At 43.1% G+C, this 22098-nt stretch overlaps 1 protein-coding gene across 1 annotated transcript in view; it reads left to right on the top strand.

Moving 5' to 3' along the window:
- RASA2 (RAS p21 protein activator 2) overlaps positions 1 to 22098 on the top strand; it is a 156713-nt gene that overhangs the window by 56118 nt on the left and 78497 nt on the right. Inside the window, exon 3 of the mRNA XM_068280484.1 lies at positions 21524 to 21627. Within this exon, the coding sequence (XP_068136585.1) occupies positions 21524 to 21627 (104 nt within the window). The remainder of the gene's footprint in view (positions 1 to 21523; positions 21628 to 22098) is intronic.

The raw sequence follows: 22098 nt of genomic DNA, 5'->3' as shown, positions 1-22098 counted from the left end.
ACAGCACATGCGCAGGAGTCCGCGAGTGAGCCAAGTCCACGCTGAGTCTATGCCGGAGCTCACAGCAGCAAAATGTTGGGGACCGGAAGGACATCATGATAGCTGACAGACTACAGGGGGCCGGAAGGCGTCCCAGATAAGTAAAAATCCTTTTGTTCCCTTTATCTCGGGTACAGTGGAAATGACTGAGAACTGGTCATGTCACTCACGTGTAAGGTGTTAGCATCAAGATTTGATATTATAAATAAGTATTCCACCAAGGGTTGATGGCTCCTTCATTGCGAAATTCTGCTCTTTTATTTCTACGATGTGAGGGTGTCATTAAAATGTTTTGTTGTATTTGAATCCTTGTTCTCAGAGCAGTGGCCTCCTTACAAGGCTGCAGACTACCAGATATGGTCGCTTAGGTTAAGCTAACCTTTCTGGTTTATTCTCAAGCAAATTAAGCCATGCACACTAAGGGCCCTTCTCCACTAGCTGCAATTAGCTTCAAAAAGTGGATCACAGCCGTTTTGCTGATCGCTAGAGCACAGTAATAACATGTAAATCGCAGTGCTCATTTTCCACTTCCGCGATTCGGTTTTTGCAGAATTCCTGGCCGGCGCTATTCTTGGCGCGATCGCACTGCATTCCCAGCGGCTACATGCGCAATCACGGCTAGTAGAAAGAACGGCTTGCACAGGTGATTTGCGCTTGCGATCACGATTGCTAGTGGAAGGGGTTCCTTTACAAATATTACAAATGTGGACTGCATGTATGAATTCTTAGCTCAAATAATACTAACTATTCCATTTATTAACCTGTTGCTGACCGCTCCACGCCAATTGGCGTGAACGCAGCGGCAGCTCCAGGACTACACACCAATGGGCGCGAAGTCCTGGGGGCGGAGATTGCAGGAGGTCACGCCGCTGGTGCACGCGCATCCCCGCTTGAATGAAGGAGCTCCGCTCAGTCATCAGCCTCCCAGCGGCCGTCTATTTACATGGTACAGCGCTGCGATCTACGGCAGCTCTGTACAGGGGACAGCCGTATGACACGGCTGTCCCCCTGAGACACACAGGAGCGATCCGCTGTCATAGGCTGATGCCTACTACAGCTGATCGCTGTCATTTGCTAGCAGGGGGGGGAGGGCGGGGTTAGAATAAAATAATTGAAAGAATATTAATATTTATTTAAAAAAAATACAAATAAACATGCTGGCAGGGATCAGAGCCCGAAACAACACACCTGATTTTAACAATATTCACAAGGCATAACCTTCTACGAGGAGATAATAGGGCTAACAATTTATTTTTATTTAATAGCTTAAAAACTGGACAATATATACTACCCACAGTGGACAAAGTGATACCAATGGGTTGGCGGACATATGGGCATTAGTCTTAGTGGTGAAGAAGTGTGGCAGGTTACTAGTGCTGTTTACTCTTCACCTTAAAATAATAGCTGTTAAAGTCTATGGGCCCTAACAAGAGCTTGCGCTTGGTAGCGAGTACATGCCTCTCCCACTAAGGTGGCTGGTCTTTAGTTAAGCTGTGACTGCCAATCAGGGTGATCAGTTTTTTCCAGTGGGACAGGATACGCTCCCATTCTCTGTTAGCTAGGTTACGTTGAAAGCATATGACCATTCAGCCAGTGCATATCGTTGGTGTATAACACAAATTCCAGATTTTTTAATAAATAGAGTAGCATCAATGTATTAAACTAGGCAGCATTTAAAGCTGCTTTATATTTTTGCTGTTGAAATGAGAAGCATTTGCTGTCATCTGGAAATTTAAAAAGACACCCCAAAAAGACATGACGTATTTCTGAAATTGTAGCATGTGTAATAGTAACTTGGGAAACGGTGTGTTTATTTGGTGCTTTTTAGAGTTCTTGTGTAGCGTCTTGTTCTGGTAACTCTGACTAATCCAAGATAACCTATTGGTGACAGTGGGGACTTTCAGATGCTGCAGTATCACACTGGTAAATGTTTTGAATTACAGCTGTGTTTTCAGTGTTGTCTACATTTGGTAAAGCTATTCTCTAAATTAGTTGTCTCTACAATATTGATATTTTAGCTGTTTTAAAAGACACATACAGTATTCTCTCATGCAGCAAACTAAATGATGATTTTTTTTTAAACTGGGATTTTACTCAAAATTACATTTTAATTTTAAAACATTTAACACCATAAAAAAATGACTATGAAACCCTATGGCTATCATTCATAAAGCATTACCGCATGCGGTAATGCTGTAAATAGCTGACATTACCAAGCACTTAGCAAAATGTAAATTCATAAAAGCTGTTACTGCATGAAAGGCTCAAATTACCGAGCAGTGAGGTAAATTATCGCCTTGTGTGGTGATTATCTCAACACATGTCACTAAATGGCCTCAATTCAATAAGATCATGCTGGAGATAATAAAGCAAGAGAAAACTACCTCCACACAGTTATCTTATCTCTTCATTTCTTAATTTACCTCCTCTGTAGTTAATTTACCTCCTGTGTAGTTGTTACCTCCTCTGTAGCTATTTTCACATGCTGTTAATTAACAGCCTGTCTTTAACTCTGGAGTTATTTTAAGGATTGAAAAGTTAACTTAGACAGAAGAGTTAACTTTAGGTTTGCCTGAGGTAAAATGTTTCCTGAATACTACATGCCTTATCACCATGGTGATAACTCTAGAAACATTATTAAAGACAGGAGATAAGCTTTGTGAATTGAGGCCAATGTCAATTAATAAAGGTTACAGCAGGCGGTATTGGGACAGAGAATACCGCTTGCTTGGAGGAGGCGATAAGCATGCGGATAAGAGCAAAGTAGGCTGTGCAGGGACCCGAAGTCTGTGTGAGTCATCTGTGCAGGGAGCCAAAGTCTGTGCGAGTCAGTCTGTTCGAGTCTGTGCAGGGAACCGAAGTCTGTGTGAGTCTGTGCAGGGAACCATAATTACAGCTTGTAACAAAAGAGATAACCACACTTCTGCTGTACCGCTCAATGGGCTGCAGTAGTTTACCGAGCTTTAACCGCTTTACCCCCCCAGTGCTAAATTTCTCCGTCCCTCTGCGCACCGCTTCACCCCCAGGGACGGAGAAAGGCGCACTTGTTTGTTTACTGGCTGGGAGTGGGCGGGGACCTCGCGCACACACTCCAGCCAGCCAGCACAGCAGGTGACTAATTGGATGTTAGGAACAAGCGTTCCTAAATCCAATTAGACGCGCCGATTGCGGACACAATGGAGACTGCTTCAAACAGAAGCAGTCTCCATTGATAACAAAGAAATGTAAACAAACGTGCAGCGCGCGATCGCGCGCCCCCGCGCACACCCCCCCGCTCTGCAGTGCAATGATTGGTTATGGGGACCCCAGTCCCCAATAACCAATTATATCACAGTAAAAAATCAATGGAAGCAGCGCTGCAATGTACAAATCGCGCTGGTGCTTCAGGGGTAAAACCCCTCCGTTGTGAAGTGGTAGGCAGCTGTGAAAATGTTTATGAATTAGCACACAAAGGTCTAATATACCGAATGCGGTATTTTCCCGCCCAGATTTTTTTTTTACCGAACATATTTTATGAATGATAGCCTATAAGATTAGTCTGATGTGCTTTAAGGGTTCGTTCACATCTAGATCATTTTCGGCATTTTTTTTCAAGCGCAGGCGATTTTCAAAATCGCCCTAAAAATGCTTGTTCAATAATACCCTATGAGCGAGTTTACATCTGAGACGTTCATTTCCAATCCGCTCAGCAAAGCGGTGCCTGTACCATTTTTTTAGGCTATTTTGCCTCAATGGAAGGTATAGTAAAAACGCAAAACGCTCACAAATCAAAATTTATTTTTTTTTAATCCGGCGATTGCGTTTGCATTTTTAAGAATAAATACATTGTATTTATTCTTTTCCAGGTCAAAGAGTTCACTTCCTGACTAACGTCAGGAAGTGAAAAAACAGAATTGTTCTGCAAGAGCGCTTACAAAAGCATTTTGCACAAAATCGTACCCCCAGTGGAGCACCGGGAGGGGGAAAAATAAAAACGCACAAAAAAATCAAACGCTGCCGTCAGCGATTTCGAATTTAGATGTGAGCAGAGCCTCAATGCATATTTACTCCTCACTGCAGCTAACTGATATAATTGCTGACTGCAGGATAAACTTTCAGGTTAATTTGAAATGAATTAGTGAGAAAACAAAGAAGATAAAGTTTTCTGGTGACATTTGTGGCTCTTTACTGATGCCCTTGCTCTTCTGGGGCAATGCAAACAAAGAATGGTGCTGTAAAAATTGGTGCAAAAAAAAATGGCCTGCAAAAAAGCTATAGGCGCACTTTGAGAATAATGGATTGCTGTGCAGCCAGTTAGTTACCAAGTGAGGTATAGGTGACCGCATTTTAATTGAAATGAGTTGAAGAATAAATGTTGATGTGTTTAATAGATAGGTGGCACCCATGTGATGATGAAAATAGGTAGGGACTAACTCAATCCATTATTAAAAAAAAATAATTTTCAAAATTGTGATCAAACTTGGGAAAGATTCACCAAAACTCACGAGTTGGAATCTTACAAAACACAAACTTTTGAATAGCCCTGGTTGAAAGCTTTACATAATGGTGACATTTGTGGCCTTTTTCTGATGCCCTGACTTTATCTGAGGCTATGCAAACAAAGAATGGCTCTCAAATACTTAGTGAAAATAAATGGTCTGTAGAAAGCCACATGCACACTTCAGGGTTAATGGCATGCTAAATGCCCAGTTAGCGATCAACTGAGACATGTGAAATAATTTTAACCATGATAAGTTGTAGAATAGGTGTTTTATGGTTGAGGCCTAAGTCGTGTTATTTTTTTTGAGACAAACTGAATCAAAAGCAACAACATTATTTTTATATATTCTATACCAACATAAGACACTTGTATAAAAAATAAACAAGGTGATGCTTGGGAATTCTGCGTTTTGAATATATATGTCCTGAGGGTATATTACTGTTATTTTTTCAAGGAAAGGCTTGTAATTTTTGAGCACAATGAGAAAACAAACAAACACTAAACAGAAAAAATACACATTCACTTCCAAATAATATATTGTTGCCATACGTACTAGGCACATCATTTAAATGTGATAACAAGGAAAAAATAGGTAAATAAAATATGTGGATTTTATTTATACTAGCATTGTTTATTTAAAAACTATAGTGGATGGAAATGGGAGAAATAGTGTATTTTAATTTTTTCTCCAGGTTTTTACCATTTCAATGCATAGAAAATAAAGTAATTGAAAGTATCGCCCACAAAAAGCCCAGATAGGCCATTAAAAAACAAGATATAGATAATTTTGTTTTGATAAGTAGTGATAAAGTTATTGGCAAATGAAAGGGAGGAATTTGCTCTGGTCCATAAGGGAGAAAAAAAACTGCCGTGGTGATGTGGTTAATATTTTAGAACATAGATGATATTTGAGTGTAATTCCACTAAAAATAGCAGCTTCATTTTGTGGTGTATGTGTCTGTGCCCATACCCCATGCCATCCTCTGCCTGTGTGTTGTTCACACTTCTAAGGAAAGACAGCTCACCGCAAGGGAGAATGAAACCTCCACACTACAGCAGGTCTGAGCAGAAACAGTCCAACAAAACTGGAAACCAGAAACTTTGGGTTGATATTTATTTGTTGTGGTAGTTGAGGTTCTCCACCTTACTGCTGCTGTGTCAAAAGGACCTACATGTACAGCGAGAACTCTAGGTACAGATAACCTATGAATGATTTTCTTACTGTACAGGCAGTACTTCCCCTACTCTCTAAATTACTGATGAAAATTTAAATGAAAAATCATTTTCATTTAACTTCCTTTTGATGGCGTAAATATTTTATTTTATCCTGCAGAGCAACTGAAATATTAAGCAATGCTTTTATTTTCTGCAGGGCCATCTTTAGGCTAAGAATGCTTTTGGGTGGCCTTTGGCAGTATCCTAGGGATTACTGAACGTCTGCAGTGTTTAGGAAAATATTTCCCTCTATAACTGCCTAATTCCATATTTAGGTAAAAAAACACTGAGGAACTGTATGGAGATACGTCTTCTCCATGTGGGTCGTCTTGTACTCTGTTGCTAGTTACAGGGTGCTGCAAGTGCTCTTTTGTCTTTTCTCTTCACAGCTCTCTTTCATGTGATTGTTGGAGAGGATTCATCTATTCTAGGCAATCTTTTAGTTTTACCAGTTTACTCAGTTGTACTAAGGCCTGGTTTACATTGGCAGTGAAAACAGTGTGTTTATTGGATTCGGAATACAGGATCTGTTCATACGTGTCCATTGCCAGTAGATCCTTTTTGCTCCCTTCCGTCTCGATGAACAGAACAGCTGGGTTGTGAGGGACATGATAATTTCAGACAGTGGATATGTCAAGCATAACATGCTATGTCTGATGTAGTCATGACAGACACAACAGTCCACTGTGAAAAAGTTTTCCATGCACTGCACAGTGATGTGCATGGCAGGAACCTGTGCTAGATAGGCATGAGTTTTGCATTTCGTATTGTGCACAAAACTGAGTCTTTAACCACTTGCCGACCGCCCACAGCCCATGGGCGGCGGCAAAGTGGACGCCTAAAGGACCGCAATACGCCTTCAGGCGGCGCGTCCTTTAGGCATGCCGGGGGAGCGATCGCGTCATTGATGACGCGCGCTTCCCCCGGCAACTGGCTCCGCCCACCCGCCGTAACATCCCGCCGGCCATACGGAAGCGCCGGCGGGATGTTAACCCCGCGATCGCCGCTACAAAGTGTATAATACACTTTGTAATGTATACAAAGTGTATTATACAGGCTGCCTCCTGCCCTGGTGGTCCCAGTGTCCGAGGGACCACCAGGGCAGGCTGCAGCCACCCTAGTCTGCACCCAAACACACTGATCTGCCCCCCCCCGCCCACTGATCGCCCACAGCACCACTCAGACCCCCCCCTGCCCACCCCCCAGACCCCTGTTTGCACCCAATCACCCCCCTAATAACCCATCAATCACTCCCTGTCACTATCTGTCAACGCTATTTTTTTTTTTACCCCCCCCCTGCCCCCTGCCCCCTCCTGATCACCCCCCCACCCCTCAGATTCTCCCCAGACCCCCCCCCCAGACCCCCCCCCCCCTGTGTACTGTATGCATCTATCTTCCCTGATAACCTGTCAATCACCCGTCAATCACCCATCAATCACCCATCAATCACCCCCTGTCACTGCCACCCAACAATCAGCCCCTAACCTGCCCCTTGCGGGCAATCTGATCACCCACCCAATAGATCGCCCGCAGATCCGACATCAGATCACCTCCCAAATCCATTGTTTACATCTATTCTCTCCTCTAAACACCCACTAATTACCCATCAATCACCCATCAATCACCCCCTATCACCACCTGTCACTTTTACCTATCAGATCAGACCCTAATCTGCCCCTTGCGGGCACCCAATCACCCGCCAACACGCTCAGATTGCCCTCTGACCCCCCCTTATCAATTCGCCAGTGCATTCATTACATCTGTTCTTCCCTGTAATAACCCACTGATCACCTGTCAATCACCTGCCAATCACCTATCACCCATCAATCACCCCCTGTCACTGCCACCCATCAATCAGCCCCTAACCTGCCCCTTGCGGGCAATCTGATCACCCACCCACACCATTAGATCGCCCGCAAACCCGCCGTCAGATTACCTCCCAAATGTATTGTTTACATCTGTTATCTTCTCTAAACACCCACTAATTACCCATCAATCACCCCCTATCACCACCTGTCACTGTTACCTATCAGATCAGACCCTAAGCTGCCCCTTGCGGGCACCCAATCACCCGCCAACACGCTCAGATTGCCCTCTGACCCCCCCTTATCAATTCGCCAGTGCATTAATTACATCTGTTCTTCCCTGTAATAACCCACTGATCACCTGTCAATCACCTGCCAATCACCTATCACCCATCAATCACCCCCTGTCACTGCCACCCATCAATCACCCCTGTCACTGCCACCCATCAATCAGCCCCTAACCTGCCCCTTGCGGGCAAACTGATCACCCACCCACACCAATAGATCGCCCGCAGATCCGACATCAGATCACCACCCAAGCGCAGTGTTTCCATCTATTCTCTCCTCTAAACACCCACTAATTACCCATCAATCACCCCCTATCACCACCTGTCACTGTTACCCATCAGATCAGACCCTAATCTGCCCCTTGCGGGCACCCAATCACCCGCCTACACACTCAGATTGCCCTCAGACCCCCCCTTATCAATTCGCCAGGGCATTATTTACATCTGTCCTTCCCTGTAATAACCCACTGATCACCTGTCAATCACCTATCAATCACCCATCAATCACCCCCTGTCACTGCCACCCATCAATCACCCGCTGTCACTGCCACCCATCAATCAGCCCCTAACCTGCCCCTTGCGGGCAATCTGATCACCCACCCACACCAATAGATCGCCCGCAGATCCGACGTCCGATCACCTCCCAAGTGCAGTGTTCACATCTGTTCTCTACCCTAAACACCCACTAATTACCCATCAATCACCCCCTGTCACTGCTACCTATCAGATTAGACCCCTATCTGCCCCTAGGGCACTCAATCACCCGCCCACACCCTCAGAATGCCCTCAGACCCCAGCCCTGATCACCTCGCCAGTGCATTGCTTGCATCTATTCCCCCCTCTAATCACACCTTGAGACACCCATCAATCACCTCCTGTCACCCCCTAGCACACCTACCCATCAGATCAGGCCCTAATTTGCCCCGTGTGGGCTCCTGATCACTCGGCCAAACCCTCAGATCCCCCTCAGACCCCCTTCCGATCACCTCCCCAGTGCATTGATTGCATCTATTTTCCCCTCTAACCACCCCCTGAGACACCCATCAATCACCTCCTGTCACCCCCCTAGCACTCCTATCCATCAGATCAGGCCCAATACAACCTGTCATCTAAAAGGCCACCCTGCTTATGACCGGTTCCACAAAATTTGCCCCCTCATAGACCACCTGTCATCAAAATTTGCAGATGCTTATACCCCTGAACAGTCATTTTGAGACATTTGGTTTCCAGACTACTCACGGTTTTGGGCCCGTAAAATGCCAGGGCGGTATAGGAACCCCACAAGTGACCCCATTTTAGAAAAAAAGACACCCCAAGGTATTCTGTTAGGTGTATGACGAGTTCATAGAAGATTTTATTTTTTGTCAAAAGTTAGCGGAAATTGATTTTTATTGGGTTTTTTTCACAAAGTGTCATTTTTCACTAACTTGTGACAAAAAATAAAATCTTCTATGAACTCGCCATACACCTAACGGAATACCTTGGGGTGTCTTCTTTCTAAAATGGGGTCACTTGTGGGGTTCCTATACTGCCCTGGCATTTTAGGGGCCCTAAACCGCGAGGAGTAGTCTAGAAAACAAATGCCTCAAAATGACCCGTGAATAGGACGTTGGGCCCCTTAGCGCACCTAGGCTGCAAAAAAGTGTCACACATGTGGTACCGCCGTACTCAGGAAAAGTAGTATAATGTGTTTTGGGGTGTATTTTTACACATACCCATGCTGGGTGGGAGAAATTTCTATGTAAATGGTCAATTGTGTGTAAAACAAATCAAACAATTGTCATTTACAGAGATATTTCTCCCACTTAGCATGGGTATGTGTAAAAATACACCCCAAAACACATTATACTACTTCTCCTGAGTACGGCGGTACCACATGTGTGGCACTTTTTTACACCCTAAGTACGCTAAGGGGCCCAAAGTCCAATGAGTACCTTTAGGATTTCACAGGTCATTTTGCGACATTTGGTTTCAAGACTACTCCTCACGGTTTAGGGCCCCTAAAATGCCAGGGCAGTATAGTAACCTCACAAATGACCCCATTCTAGAAAGAAGACACCCAAAGGTATTCCGTTAGGAGTATGGTGAGTTCATAGAAGATTTTATTTTTTGTCAAAAGTTAGCGGAAAATTGATTTTTATTGTTTTTTTCACAAAGTGTCATTTTCCACTAACTTGTGACAAAAAATAAAATCTTCTATGAACTCACCATACTCCTAACGGAATACCTTGGGGTGTCTTCTTTCTAAAATGGGGTCATTTGTGGGGTTCCTATACTGAACTGGCATTTTAGGGGCCCTAAACCGTGAGGAGTAGTCTGGAAATCAAATTTCGCAAAATGACCTGTGAAATCCTAAAGGTACTCATTGGACTTTGGGCCCTTTAGCGCAGTTAGGGTGCAAAAAAGTGCCACACATGTGGTATTGCCATACTCGGGAGAAGTAGTACAATGTGTTTTGGGGTGTATTTTTACACATACCCATGCTGGGTGGGAGAAATACCTCTGTAAATGACAATCTTTTGATTTTTTTACACACAATTGTCCATTTACAGAGTTATTTCTCCCACCCAGCATGGGTATGTGTAAAAATACACCCCAAAACACATTGTACTACTTCTCCCGAGTACGGCGATACCACATGTGTGGCACTTTTTTGCACCCTAACTGCACTAAAGGGCCCAAAGTCCAATGAGTACCTTTAGGATTTCACAGGTCATTTTGCGGAATTTGATTTCCAGACTACTCCTCACGGTTTAGGGCCCCTAAAATGCCAGGGCAGTATAGGAACCCCACAAATGACCCCATTTTAGAAAGAAGACACCTCAAGGTATTCCGTTAGGAGTATGGTGAGTTCATAGAAGATTTTATTTTTTGTCACAAGTTAGTGGAAAATGACACTTTGTGAAAAAAACAATAAAAATCAATTTTCCGCTAACTTTTGACAAAAAATAAAATCTTCTATGAACTCACCATACTCCTAACAGAATACCTTGGGGTGTCTTCTTTCTAAAATAGGGTCATTTGTGGGGTTCCTATACTGCCCTGGCATTTTAGGGGCCCTAAACCGTGAGGAGTAGTCTGGAAATCAAATTCCGCAAAATGACTTGTGAAATCCTAAAGGTACTCATTGGACTTTGGGCCCTTTAGCGCAGTTAGGGTGCAAAAAAGTGCCACACATGTGGTATCGCCGTACTCGGGAGAAGTAGTACAATGTGTTTTGGGGTGTATTTTTACACATACCCATGCTGGGTGGGAGAAATAACTCTGTAAATGGACAATTGTGTGTAAAAAAAATGAAAAAATTGTCATTTACAGAGATATTTCTCCCACCCAGCATGGGTATGTGTAAAAATACACCCCAAAACACATTCTACTACTTCTCTTGAGTACGGCAATACCACGTGTGGCACTTTTTTGCAGCCTAACTGCGCTAAGGGGCCCAAAGTCCAATGAGCACCTTTAGGCTTTACAGGGGTGCTTTCAAATTAGCACCCCCCAAAATGCGAGGACAGTAAACACACCCCACAAATGACCCCATTTTGGAAAGTAGACACTTCAAGGTATTCAGAGAGGGGCATGGTGAGTCCGTGGCAGATTTCATTTTTTTTTGTCGCAAGTTAGAAGAAATGGATTCTTTTTGTTTTTCTTTTTTTTTGTCACAAAGTGTCATTTTCCGCTTACTTGTGACAAAAAATAATATCTTCTATGAACTCACTATGCCTCTCAGTGAATACTTTGGGATGTCTTCTTTCCAAAATGGGGTCATTTGGGGGGTATTTATACTATCCTGGAATTCTAGCCCCTCATGAAACATGACAGGGGGTCAGAAAAGTCATAGATGCTCGAAAATGGCAAAATTCACTTTTTGCACCATAGTTTGTAAACGCTATAACTTTTACCCAAACCAATAAATATACACTGAATGGTTTTTTTTTTTATCAAAAACATGTTTGTCCACATTTTTCGCGCTGCATGTATACAGAAATTTTACTTTATTTGAAAATTGTCAGCACAGAAAGTTAAAAAAATCATTTTTTTGCCAAAATTCATGTCTTTTTTGATGAATATAATAAAAAGTAAAAATCGCAGGAGCAATCAAATAGCACCAAAAGAAAGCTTTATTAGTGACAAGAAAAGGAGCCAAAATTCATTTAGGTGGTAGGTTGTATGAGCGAGCAATAAACCGTGAAAGCTGCAGTGGTCTGAATGGAAAAAAAGTGGCCGGTCCTTAAGGGGTAGAAAGACTGTGGTCCTCAAGTGGTTAAAGAGACTCCGTAACAAAAATTGCATCCTGTTTTTTATCATCCTACAAGTTCCAAAAGCTATTCTAATGTGTTCTGGCTTACTGCAACACTTTCTGCTATCACAGTCTCTGTAATAAATCAATGTATCTTTCCCCTGTCAGACTTGTCGGCCAGTGTCTGGAAGGCTGCCAAGTTCTTCAGTGTTGTGGTTCTGCTATGAACTCCCCCTTTCAGGCCCCTCTCTGCACACTGCCTGTGTGATATTTAGATTAGTGCAGCTTCTCTCTTCTCTCTTATCTTTTACAAGCTGGATAAAGTGTCCTCTGAGCTGGCTGGGCTTTCACATACTGAGGAAATTCAGACAAAAGCAAAGCTGTTTGCAGGAAGAAAAAAGCAGCCTGAAACTTCAGTGCATGGGGGAAAGAAACACACAAATGATCTCTTGAGATTCAAAAGGAAGGGTGTATACAGCCTGCTTGTGTATGGATGTATTTTCTATGTGTGGACATACTGTACATCAACCTACTTCCTGTTTTGGTGGCCATTTTGTTTGTTTATAAACAAACTTTTTAAAACTGTTTTTAACCACTTTTAATGCGGCGGGGAGCGGCGAAATTGTGACAAAGGGTAATAGGAGATGTCCCCTAACGCACTGGTATGTTTCCTTTTGTGCGATTTTAACAATACAGATTCTCTTTAACTCTTGGCCACTGTGTGTGTGTGTGTGTGTGTGTGTGTGTGTGTTAGCCCATCCTTGTCACCACCTTTGGCCAATATGCCCCACGTCACGTTCCATCGCATTCCGTTTCTTCAGTACTGCCTCCTTCAAATCCAGAAGGAGGAAGTATTGTAGTGATGTGGAACGCTATTGAACACAATGTGGATCACAACGGCCTTAGGTGGCGATAAGGGTGAGTTAACACGCCCCTCCTCGACTGCGACCACAAGTTTAAAGGCTCAGTTTGGTTCGTAATATGGAATTACAACTGGAGAGCTCATGCCTAGTGCCACATCAAGCCTAATAGGGTTGGGTAGGTTAAGAACATGCTCATGTTTTTTATGGTTGACCGCATGTAAGTTTGAAGGCTCAGTGCGTCACATTGACTAGGTTACTAAGAAGTTAGGCGATGATTCCACATTGGAGAAACAAACGGAAATAAAAACTTGATAGTCAGATTTATCAGATATAAAACAGTATATCAGATATAAAATCAGATATTCTAAGCTAACTGCATACCAGAGCTTAAACCGATCTATAGTAGAAAAACAAAACCGTATTCTTGAAATGCCATTGCGCTCATTTATCTTGTAAATATTATTGGAAATGCCTGTCCTTTGTGTCAGAAGTGTCGTCAGACTCTGATATGTTCTCATCTGTGTAGCTGCGCATAAAAGCATTTAGCACTGGGTATTGCTGTAATATCAGGTCTTGCAGATTCTTATTCTTCTGCATACCCCTTCAGTTTCTGCTTAGTGATTGGGTGGGAGACTTGACAGTAGATTAGGGCAGTCAGGTCTTCAGCTGCCTCCCTTCCCTGGTTACTACTTATTGCTGTAAGATAAGTTTGTTTACACTTTACAGCATTATATAAACTCAGTTTTTCTTTGTGATCACTGTGATTGGCTCATAGTCATTACAGGGTCAGGAGCCAATGAAATGATGGAGCTCAGGTGTCTATAGACAGCTGAATATAATGCTGGCAGGAACGTATGACAAAGCGTAGACAAATCTACGCTGTATCAGGCTTAATCTGAAGCGTAAATTAAAATGAAAAACAGACACTTGCTTAAGGAGAGGAGAGGCTCTGGGGCCTAATGAGCTTTCTTCTTCTCCCGGTGTCCTTGCTCTCCTGCAAGCTCCTCCGTTTGTATTTCCTGCCGGGCGAGACTTCTGGCAATCTTCGGAAGCACTTAGGCTTCCGAAGACCGGCGGCTCTGTACTGCGCACGCGTGAGGGTAATCTCCCCAGCCTGGAAGAGAGCACGACCACTAACGGGGGAGCCTGCAGGGGAACGCAGACACCGGGAGGAGAACGGGAAGGCTCATTAGGACCCAGAGCCTTCCATCTCCTTAGGTAAGTATCTGTTTTTTTTATTTTATGTTTCAGACTCTCTTTAAGCAGCCACAAGTGTGGTGTAGATTTTACTACGGGCGGTCCCGAAGGAGTTAACGGGTGTGAAGAATGAAGCTACTTTCACACTTACCGCTGTTCCTTGTATCACAGTGCTCTCCCCTGCTGTAACTCGTAGCGAGGGCTATGTAAGTCTATGGGGACTTACACACTATGATGGTGCGGCGAAAGTAGCCAAATCACCACAAGGCTGCCACAAACTTTGCAGTGCGTTCCCGCATGATCCGTGCCTACCGCACAGATGATGCACCAATGCTAATCCATGGCAACCCGGTAAGTGTGAATGCTTGGTTGCGGCGCCCAGGCGCAGAGCTATGATACGTCAGTGATGTACTTACTGTCCAGCAGGGAGTACATCACTGAGCGGGTATTAAATCAATGCAAATTAAATCCCTAATTCAGCCTCCCACTTCAAACTGGCTGTGTGAAATGCACTATAAATCACTTTTTCATGTGTCACTGTCATGGACAGTACATTAAGTATTCATCTGATGACTCTCTACCATCTCTTAATGGGGGGGGGGACCTGTTTAAGGATGCCAGCTAGCTAACCTGCCACCTCATGTACCACTATTCTGACAGTTGGACTGCTCTACTGCCATCCAAGGAGTGCTGTTAAAAATAAAAGCAATGGTAAATATCCCCCATAAGGAGATGGACTACTCTAAAACTTGTTGGTAAGATGTTCAGAGCCATCAGATTATTACTACCTACTATAAGTGATGGCAACACACAAGGGTTTTACACTATACATTTTTGTCAATGGTGGCAGTCCTTCATCAAAATGGTTTTATGAAATTGAACACCTAAAGGATACCCAAGGTGACATGTGACATGAGATGGACATATGTACAGTATGTAGAGATGAGCGTAATGACCTAATTACGATTTTGCGAAATTTCGCGTAATTAGTGTAATTACGATTATGGCCGTAAGTACATAATCGTAATGAAGAAGGATTTCGTGAAATTTCGCGTAAGCGTAATTTTCGCGTAATTTTCGCATTACAGTCGTATCATGCCGTAATTTCGCGTTAAACCGTAACGCTCCGTATAATATAAAAAAGCCGCCGACTTTAAGGGTTAATAGCAAAGCCCCCTTAAATGCTAAGAGCCTCAAATTTGGAGAATATATTAAGGAGATCAGGAGGAATAAGAGGGAAAATTTTTTTTTCAAAAAGACCTTATAGTTTTTGAGAAAATCGATTTTTAAGTTTCAAGGGCGAAAATGTCTTTTAAATGCGGAAAATGTCAGTTTTTTTTGCACAGGTAACAATAGTGTATTATTTTCATAGATTCCCCCAAGTGGGAAGAGTTTTACTTACTTCGTTCTGAGTGTGGGAAATATAAAAAAAAAAACGACGTGGGGTTCCCCCTCCCAGACCTCTTTAACCCCTTGTCCCCCATGCAGGCTGGGATAGCCAGAATGCGGAGCACCGGCCGCGTGGGGCTCCGCACCCTGACTATACCAGCCCGCATGGTCCATGGATTGGGGGGTCTCGGAAGGGGAGGGGCAGCCAAGCTTTCCCCTCCCCCTCCGAGCCCTTGTCCAATCCAAGGACAAGGGGCTCTTCTCCACCTCCGATGGGCGGTGGAGGTGGAGGCCGCGATTTCCTGGGGGGGAGGTTCATGGTGGAATCTGGGAGTCCCCTTTAAAAAGGGGTCCCCCAGATGCCCACCCCCCCTCCCAGGAGAAATGAGTATAGAGGTACTTGTACCCCATACCCATTTCCTTTAAGAGTTAAAGTAAATAAACACACAGACACTTAGAAAAAGTATTTTAATTGAACAAAAAACATAACCACGAAAAAAGTCCTTTAATATTCTTAATTAACCATTAATACTTACCTGTCCCTTTAAATAAATGATCCCTCGCAATATCCTCGTAAATGTTCTATCAGTTACAATGTAACAAAGTTATTACAATGTAACAACTTTGTTACATTGTAACTACGCCGCACCCGACGCCACTCGCCGCTCAGCCGCCGCATACGCGTCCGTGCAGGACGCTAAGTCCCCGCAGCTCCCGCTGTCCACCCCGCCCACATCTGTCACCCACATGTCACCCACATGTGAGTGACATGTGGGTGACATGTGGGTGACATGTGGGAGAGGCGGGGAGGGCAGCGGAGCCGGCGGGGACTTAGCGTCCTGCACGGACCCGACAGAGCTCTGAGCTATATAGCTCAGAGCTCTGAGAAGCATCTTTGTATTTGGGCTCCAAGGAGCCCCATTGGTCCTTAGCAGACCAATGGGGTTCCTTCAAATCAGAAGGAACCCCATTGGTCTGCTAAGGACCAATCGGGCTCCTTGGAGCCCAAATACAAAGATGCTTTCGAGAGCTCTGAGCTCTAGCTCAGAGCTCTGTCGGGTCCTGCAGCGCAGACGCGGCGGCGGCGGTGAGTGACGTCGGGTGCGGCGTAGTTACAATGTAACAAAGTTGTTACATTGTAACAACTTTGTTACATTGTAACTGATAGAACATTTCCGAGGATATTGCGTGGGATCATTTATTTAAAGGGACAGGTAAGTATTAATGGTTAATTAAGAATATTAAAGGACTTTTTTCGTGGTTATGTTTTTTGTTCAATTAAAATACTTTTTCTATGTGTTTGTGTGTTTATTTACTTTTAACTCTTAAAGGAAATGGGTAAGGGGTACAAGTACCTCTATACTCATTTCTCCTGGGAGGGGGGGTGGGCATCTGGGGGACCCCTTTTTAAAGGGGACTCCCAGATTCCACCATGAACCCCCCACCCAGGAAATCGCGGCCTCCACCTCCACCGCCCATCGGAGGTGGAGAAGAGCCCCTTGTCCTTGGATTGGACAAGGGCTCGGAGGGGGAGGGGAAAGCTTGGCTGCCCCTCCCCTTCCGAGACCCCCCAATCCATGGACCATGCGGGCTGGTATAGTCAGGGTGCGGAGCCCCACGCGGCCGGTGCTCCGCATTCTGGCTATTCCAGCCTGCATGGGGGACAAGGGGTTAAAGAGGTCTGGGAGGGGGGACCCCACGTCGTTTTTTTTTTTATATTTCCCACACTCAGAACGAAGTAAGTAAAACTCTTCCCACTTGGGGAAATCTATGAAAATAATACACTATTGTTACCTGTGCAAAAAAAACTGACATTTTCCGCATTTAAAAGACATTTTTGCCCTTGAAACTTAAAAATCGATTTTCTCAAAAACTATAAGGTCTTTTTGAAAAAATTTTTTTCCTCTTATTCCCACTGATCCCCTTAATATACCCTGGGAATTTGGTGTTCCTAAACTTTAAGCAGGCTTTGCTATTAACCGTTAAAGTCGGCGGGTTTTTAAATGTATACATTTTTACTTTGAAACTTTAACATCGATTTTCTCAAAAACTATAAGGTCTTTTTGAAAAAAATTTTTTTCCTCTTATTCCTCCTGATCTCCTTAATATATTCTCCAAATTTGAGGCTCTTAGCATTTAAGGGGGCTTTGCTATTAACCCTTAAAGTCGGCGGCTTTTTTATATTATACGGAGCGTTACGGTTTAACGCGAAATTACGGTAGCGTTTAATGCGAAATTACGGCATGAACGAAACGCGAAATTTCGCGTTGAAAATTACGCTTACGGTATTTTCAATTACGATTTTAATGGCAATTTCGCTACGCTAATTTCGCATCGTAATCGCAAATTTTGCATGCGTAATTATAGTAATGCGAAATTACGAAAATTTCAGCTCAACTCTAACAGTATGTACAGTGCCAAGCACACAACTGTGTTCCTTTTTTTCTTTCTCTGCCTGAAAGAGTTAAATATCAGGTATGTAAGTGGCTGACTCAGTCCTGACTCAGACAGGAAGTGACTACAGTGTGACCCTCATTGATAAGAAATTCCAAAAATAAAACTCTTTCCTAGCAGAAAATGGCTTCTGAGAGCAGGAAAGAGATAAAAAGGGTGAATAGTTCATAGATTTTAGCTCTGGCATACTTCAATGAATGTGTCATTGAGCAAAAACAATAAAACAGTTAAAACTTCAGTAGATTTAAACATACAATACAACTAGAATATCTGAAAAAGTCATTTTTATTAGAAGGAAGATAGATACAATCATTTATTTCATTTGTTTATTTTCGCCTCGGGTGTCCTTTAAGGCCTCTCTCACATTAGATAACGCGTGCATGAACCTGATTTCATGCATGCGTTATGACCTGCAGCGTGACGTTGGGAAGTTGCGATGCGACACTGATTAACGGCGGTGGTTCTAATTCACATGACGGGAAAATGAAGGCGCTAGACGTTACGAAGCTCCCGGATGCGTTACAACGTAACACTCTGGAACTCTTTGTCTAATGTGAAAGGTAATATGAAAGTCAAATAGACTTTCATGTTACTTTTCTAAATGCATCCTAGGAGCGATCCGTCAATCCGCACAGATCAGCTCGTAGAGTGAAAGAGCTCCAACAAGCAAAACTTTGATCTGGTTGCCCTTTCAGCCATGTCCTCATATGATTTCACAGCCAATACTGATCTATCCTATATTCTAAACACTGGAACCACTATTCTAACCTCTGATAGATGGCAGATTCCCCTTACATCTCCACTTCCCTTCCACCATTGTCCCCCTATATTCGCCTTTTCTTTTCTGCAGTATTTTCCCCTTATTTTTTTATAATTTTGAACAGCTGTATAGCTTCTTATATTTTATTATGACTCACTGGTATATAATCTGCTATTACAGGGTTGTATTCTATTTTATTTTTTGCTCTGTGTGCCAAATCTTTGTGTATGCTCTTGTTGTACAAAATGCTTAATTTCTTGTGCAGATTGGATACAAAAAAAGGGAAAAAGAGAAAATCGCTCTCTGCCACCCCCAGCTTTATTAACCTCTTGTCTCCCATGCAGGCTGGTATTTTCCACAGAATTTATGTCTCATCTAAGCTTTAGCCGCCCATCTAGTCTATGATGAAGGGAATTCTCTGCTAAAGGGGAGCGACAGAGCTTCCCTCCATCCCGCTACACAGCGCCCTCATCCACTATTGGACAAGGCTATCTCTAGTTCAGGTTCACGTTAAAGTGGTATTAAAGGGAACCTTAACTGTGGCATAGAAAAAACAGTTTCTCTTACCCGGGGCTTCTGCCAGCCCTTTCAGGGAACCTCTTACTGCGCCTGCGCAGGACACGTTTGCTGACATGCACGAGGATGCACTTGACAAGGGCCGCGCGAGCGCAGTGGACCCCGAATCTAAGCCGGAACGGAGGATCGTTGAGAACCGGCGTGGGACAGGACTGCTGCAGGGGGCTGGTAGAAGCTGCAGGTAAGTTAAACTCTTTGTTTGTGCCACAGTTGAGGTTTCCTTTAAACATGATTATGTATACTGAGTGTTAAGAGACCTGCTTTGGCCTGGCAGTTACCCTTGTTTTTTTTTTTTTTTTTAGGCTTTGTTGTTTTTTTCCCTCAGCAGCAGCACCTTTGAACTTCAGGGCAATGCTGGCGTGTGTGTGTGTGTGTGTGTGTGTGTGTGTGTGTGTGTGTGTGTGTGTGTGTGTGTGTGTGTGTGTGTGTGTGTGTGTGTGTGTGTGTGTGTGTGTGTGTGTGTGTGTGTGTGTGTGTGTGTGTGTGTGTGTGTGTGTGTGTGTGTGTGTGTTTGTGTGTGTTTGTGTGTGTGTGTGTGTTTGTGTGTGTGTGTTTGTGTGTGTGTGTGTGTGTGTGTGGGTAGGTAGGTAGGTAGGTTCAGAAATGCAAACCCTGCTCTTCCCCATGCATGAGTAAATTATGACATCACTAGTGCATGCACACATTGGAAGGGAGCAGCCAGGACAAGAGGCCTGTAGAGGCTACGAGGAGACTAGTAATGCCTGGGAGGTGTTAGAGACACGGTAGTGAAAAAAAAATTATGATATAATGAATTGGTTGTGTAGTACGGATAATTACTAGAACATTAGTAGCAAAGAAAATCATATTTTTATTTTCAGTTATATCGTTTTTTTTATAACATTGCCTCATTCTCTAATATTTGCAGTTAACAATCTACTCAGCACTCTAAATGAGTTAACAGAGCAGGCTAGTGAACTTTTGAACTGTCCTCTGCAGAAAAACAATACAGTGACTGAAACTTGAGATAGTAAGCTTCAGAAGACAGAGCTCTCTGTGACTTTGAAAGTGGTGGAGCTCAATGGCTCTTTTGCATAGATAACTGGAGTTTTTTTTTTTAACTTTTCCTGTACTGGAAACAATATTAGACTCATGGCTCCGCTCCTAATGTTTTATTTTTTAGCTGTACTACACATACAAATCATTGTCTCTTTAAAACAAACCTGAAACGAAAATGAAGTGAGACGAATATTGTGGCTGCCATATTTATTGCCTTTAAAACAATATCGGTTGCCTATCAGCCCTGCTGGCTGCGGTAGTGTCTGAATAACACCAGTAATGAGTATGCAGCTAATCTGGTTAGATCTGACATTAATGTAAAAAAGACCATAATCTGCTGCATGCTTGTTCAGGGTCTACAGCTAAAAGTATTACAGCAGAGGATCATCAGAATACCCATGTAACTGGTATTGCTTAAAAGGAAATAAATATGGCAGCCTCCATACACCTCTTACTTCAGTTGTCCTTTAAAAAAACTTCAGTTGCTATTTCTGCAAAAGAGCTTCTCTGAGCTATTTGAACCCCTGCAGTCCTGTTTTCTGAAGCACTTAAACAAACAGCCAAGAAATGCTTAGAGACAGCTTGAGATAAGGTTTTACTGGAGGAACTGAAGTTCAAAGGGCCATTATTTCTGCATTGTTTTATAGCTTAAAAGACAGTGTGGTTTTAAAACTGCAAGTGTAACAGTATGATGCAGTGTTATAAAAAAATAAGCTATATAACTGAAAATAAAAATGAGACTCTTTTTTTTCTTTGCTACTAATCTTCTATTCATTATCCGTACTACACATACAATACATTACATCATGCCTTTATTTTCCTGCTTCAGGCATGCTTTAACTAAGTGGATAAAGCATAGCTGTTCTTCGGGAACTTTTAATTTGAAAAGTTAATTTCAAAATGTATAATTTACACTAAGCAACATTAGTACTGTGAGAATTTTTCTAGTCCAATTTAGAGTTTAGTTGGGCTTTAAAATTAAGCAACCAATCACGAGCCAAATATTTTTAATATGAACTTCTAGAGCATCTGATTAGATGGTTAATGTGAAAACACTGTCTCTTTCTTCTGCCTTACCCCATATTCCTTTCAGTGAATCCAGACCGTACCTTACATTCTCAGTTATAGTTTCATTGATTGTATTATTTACAGCTGCTTTATTTGTGCTGACATTTCTTTCTGTTTTTCTTTTTTCTCTCAACAGTCCTTTTTATGGTGAAGATTTCTACTTTGAAATTCCAAGAGCATTCCACTATTTATCCTTTTATATATATGATAAAAATCTTTTACAGCGGGATCTCCGAATAGGTGAGTGCTGTACTTGCCAACTTTGTGTGCTATTGTAGTTGCTGTACGCTGTACAGGAGATACACCCTTAGTAACCTCCTGCCATTAGGGTTGTGTGGCCATTGCCCTGCAGCATATTTTTTAGTACATTTCCATTTGGGGTCTGGTAATCGCTGGAACCTCAATTACCCGTGCACAGGCCACAGAATATAGCGGTGCCCAACTCGGCTGTCAGTCCTGAACTTGGCCTAAGACCCTGACCTTCGCCAGCTTTCAGTCCCAACCTTAGCCAGTAACCTATACACAGCTCAGCCTGCTTCCAGTCCTTGACTCAGCCTGTGATTCCGACCCTGCACTGCCATGCACCAGTCCTGACCTCTGCCAGGTGCTAGTCCTGAGCTAAGTCTGTGATTTAGGCTGGGTTTACACTGAATCAGTTGCTGTCAGCTATAATTTATCTGACATCTGATGATGAGACCTGTAAAAATTCCT

Source organism: Hyperolius riggenbachi, chromosome 4 (genome assembly GCF_040937935.1).
Source record: "Hyperolius riggenbachi isolate aHypRig1 chromosome 4, aHypRig1.pri, whole genome shotgun sequence".
Lineage (NCBI taxonomy): Eukaryota > Metazoa > Chordata > Amphibia > Anura > Hyperoliidae > Hyperolius > Hyperolius riggenbachi.
This window is presented reverse-complemented; position numbering and strand designations above follow the sequence as displayed.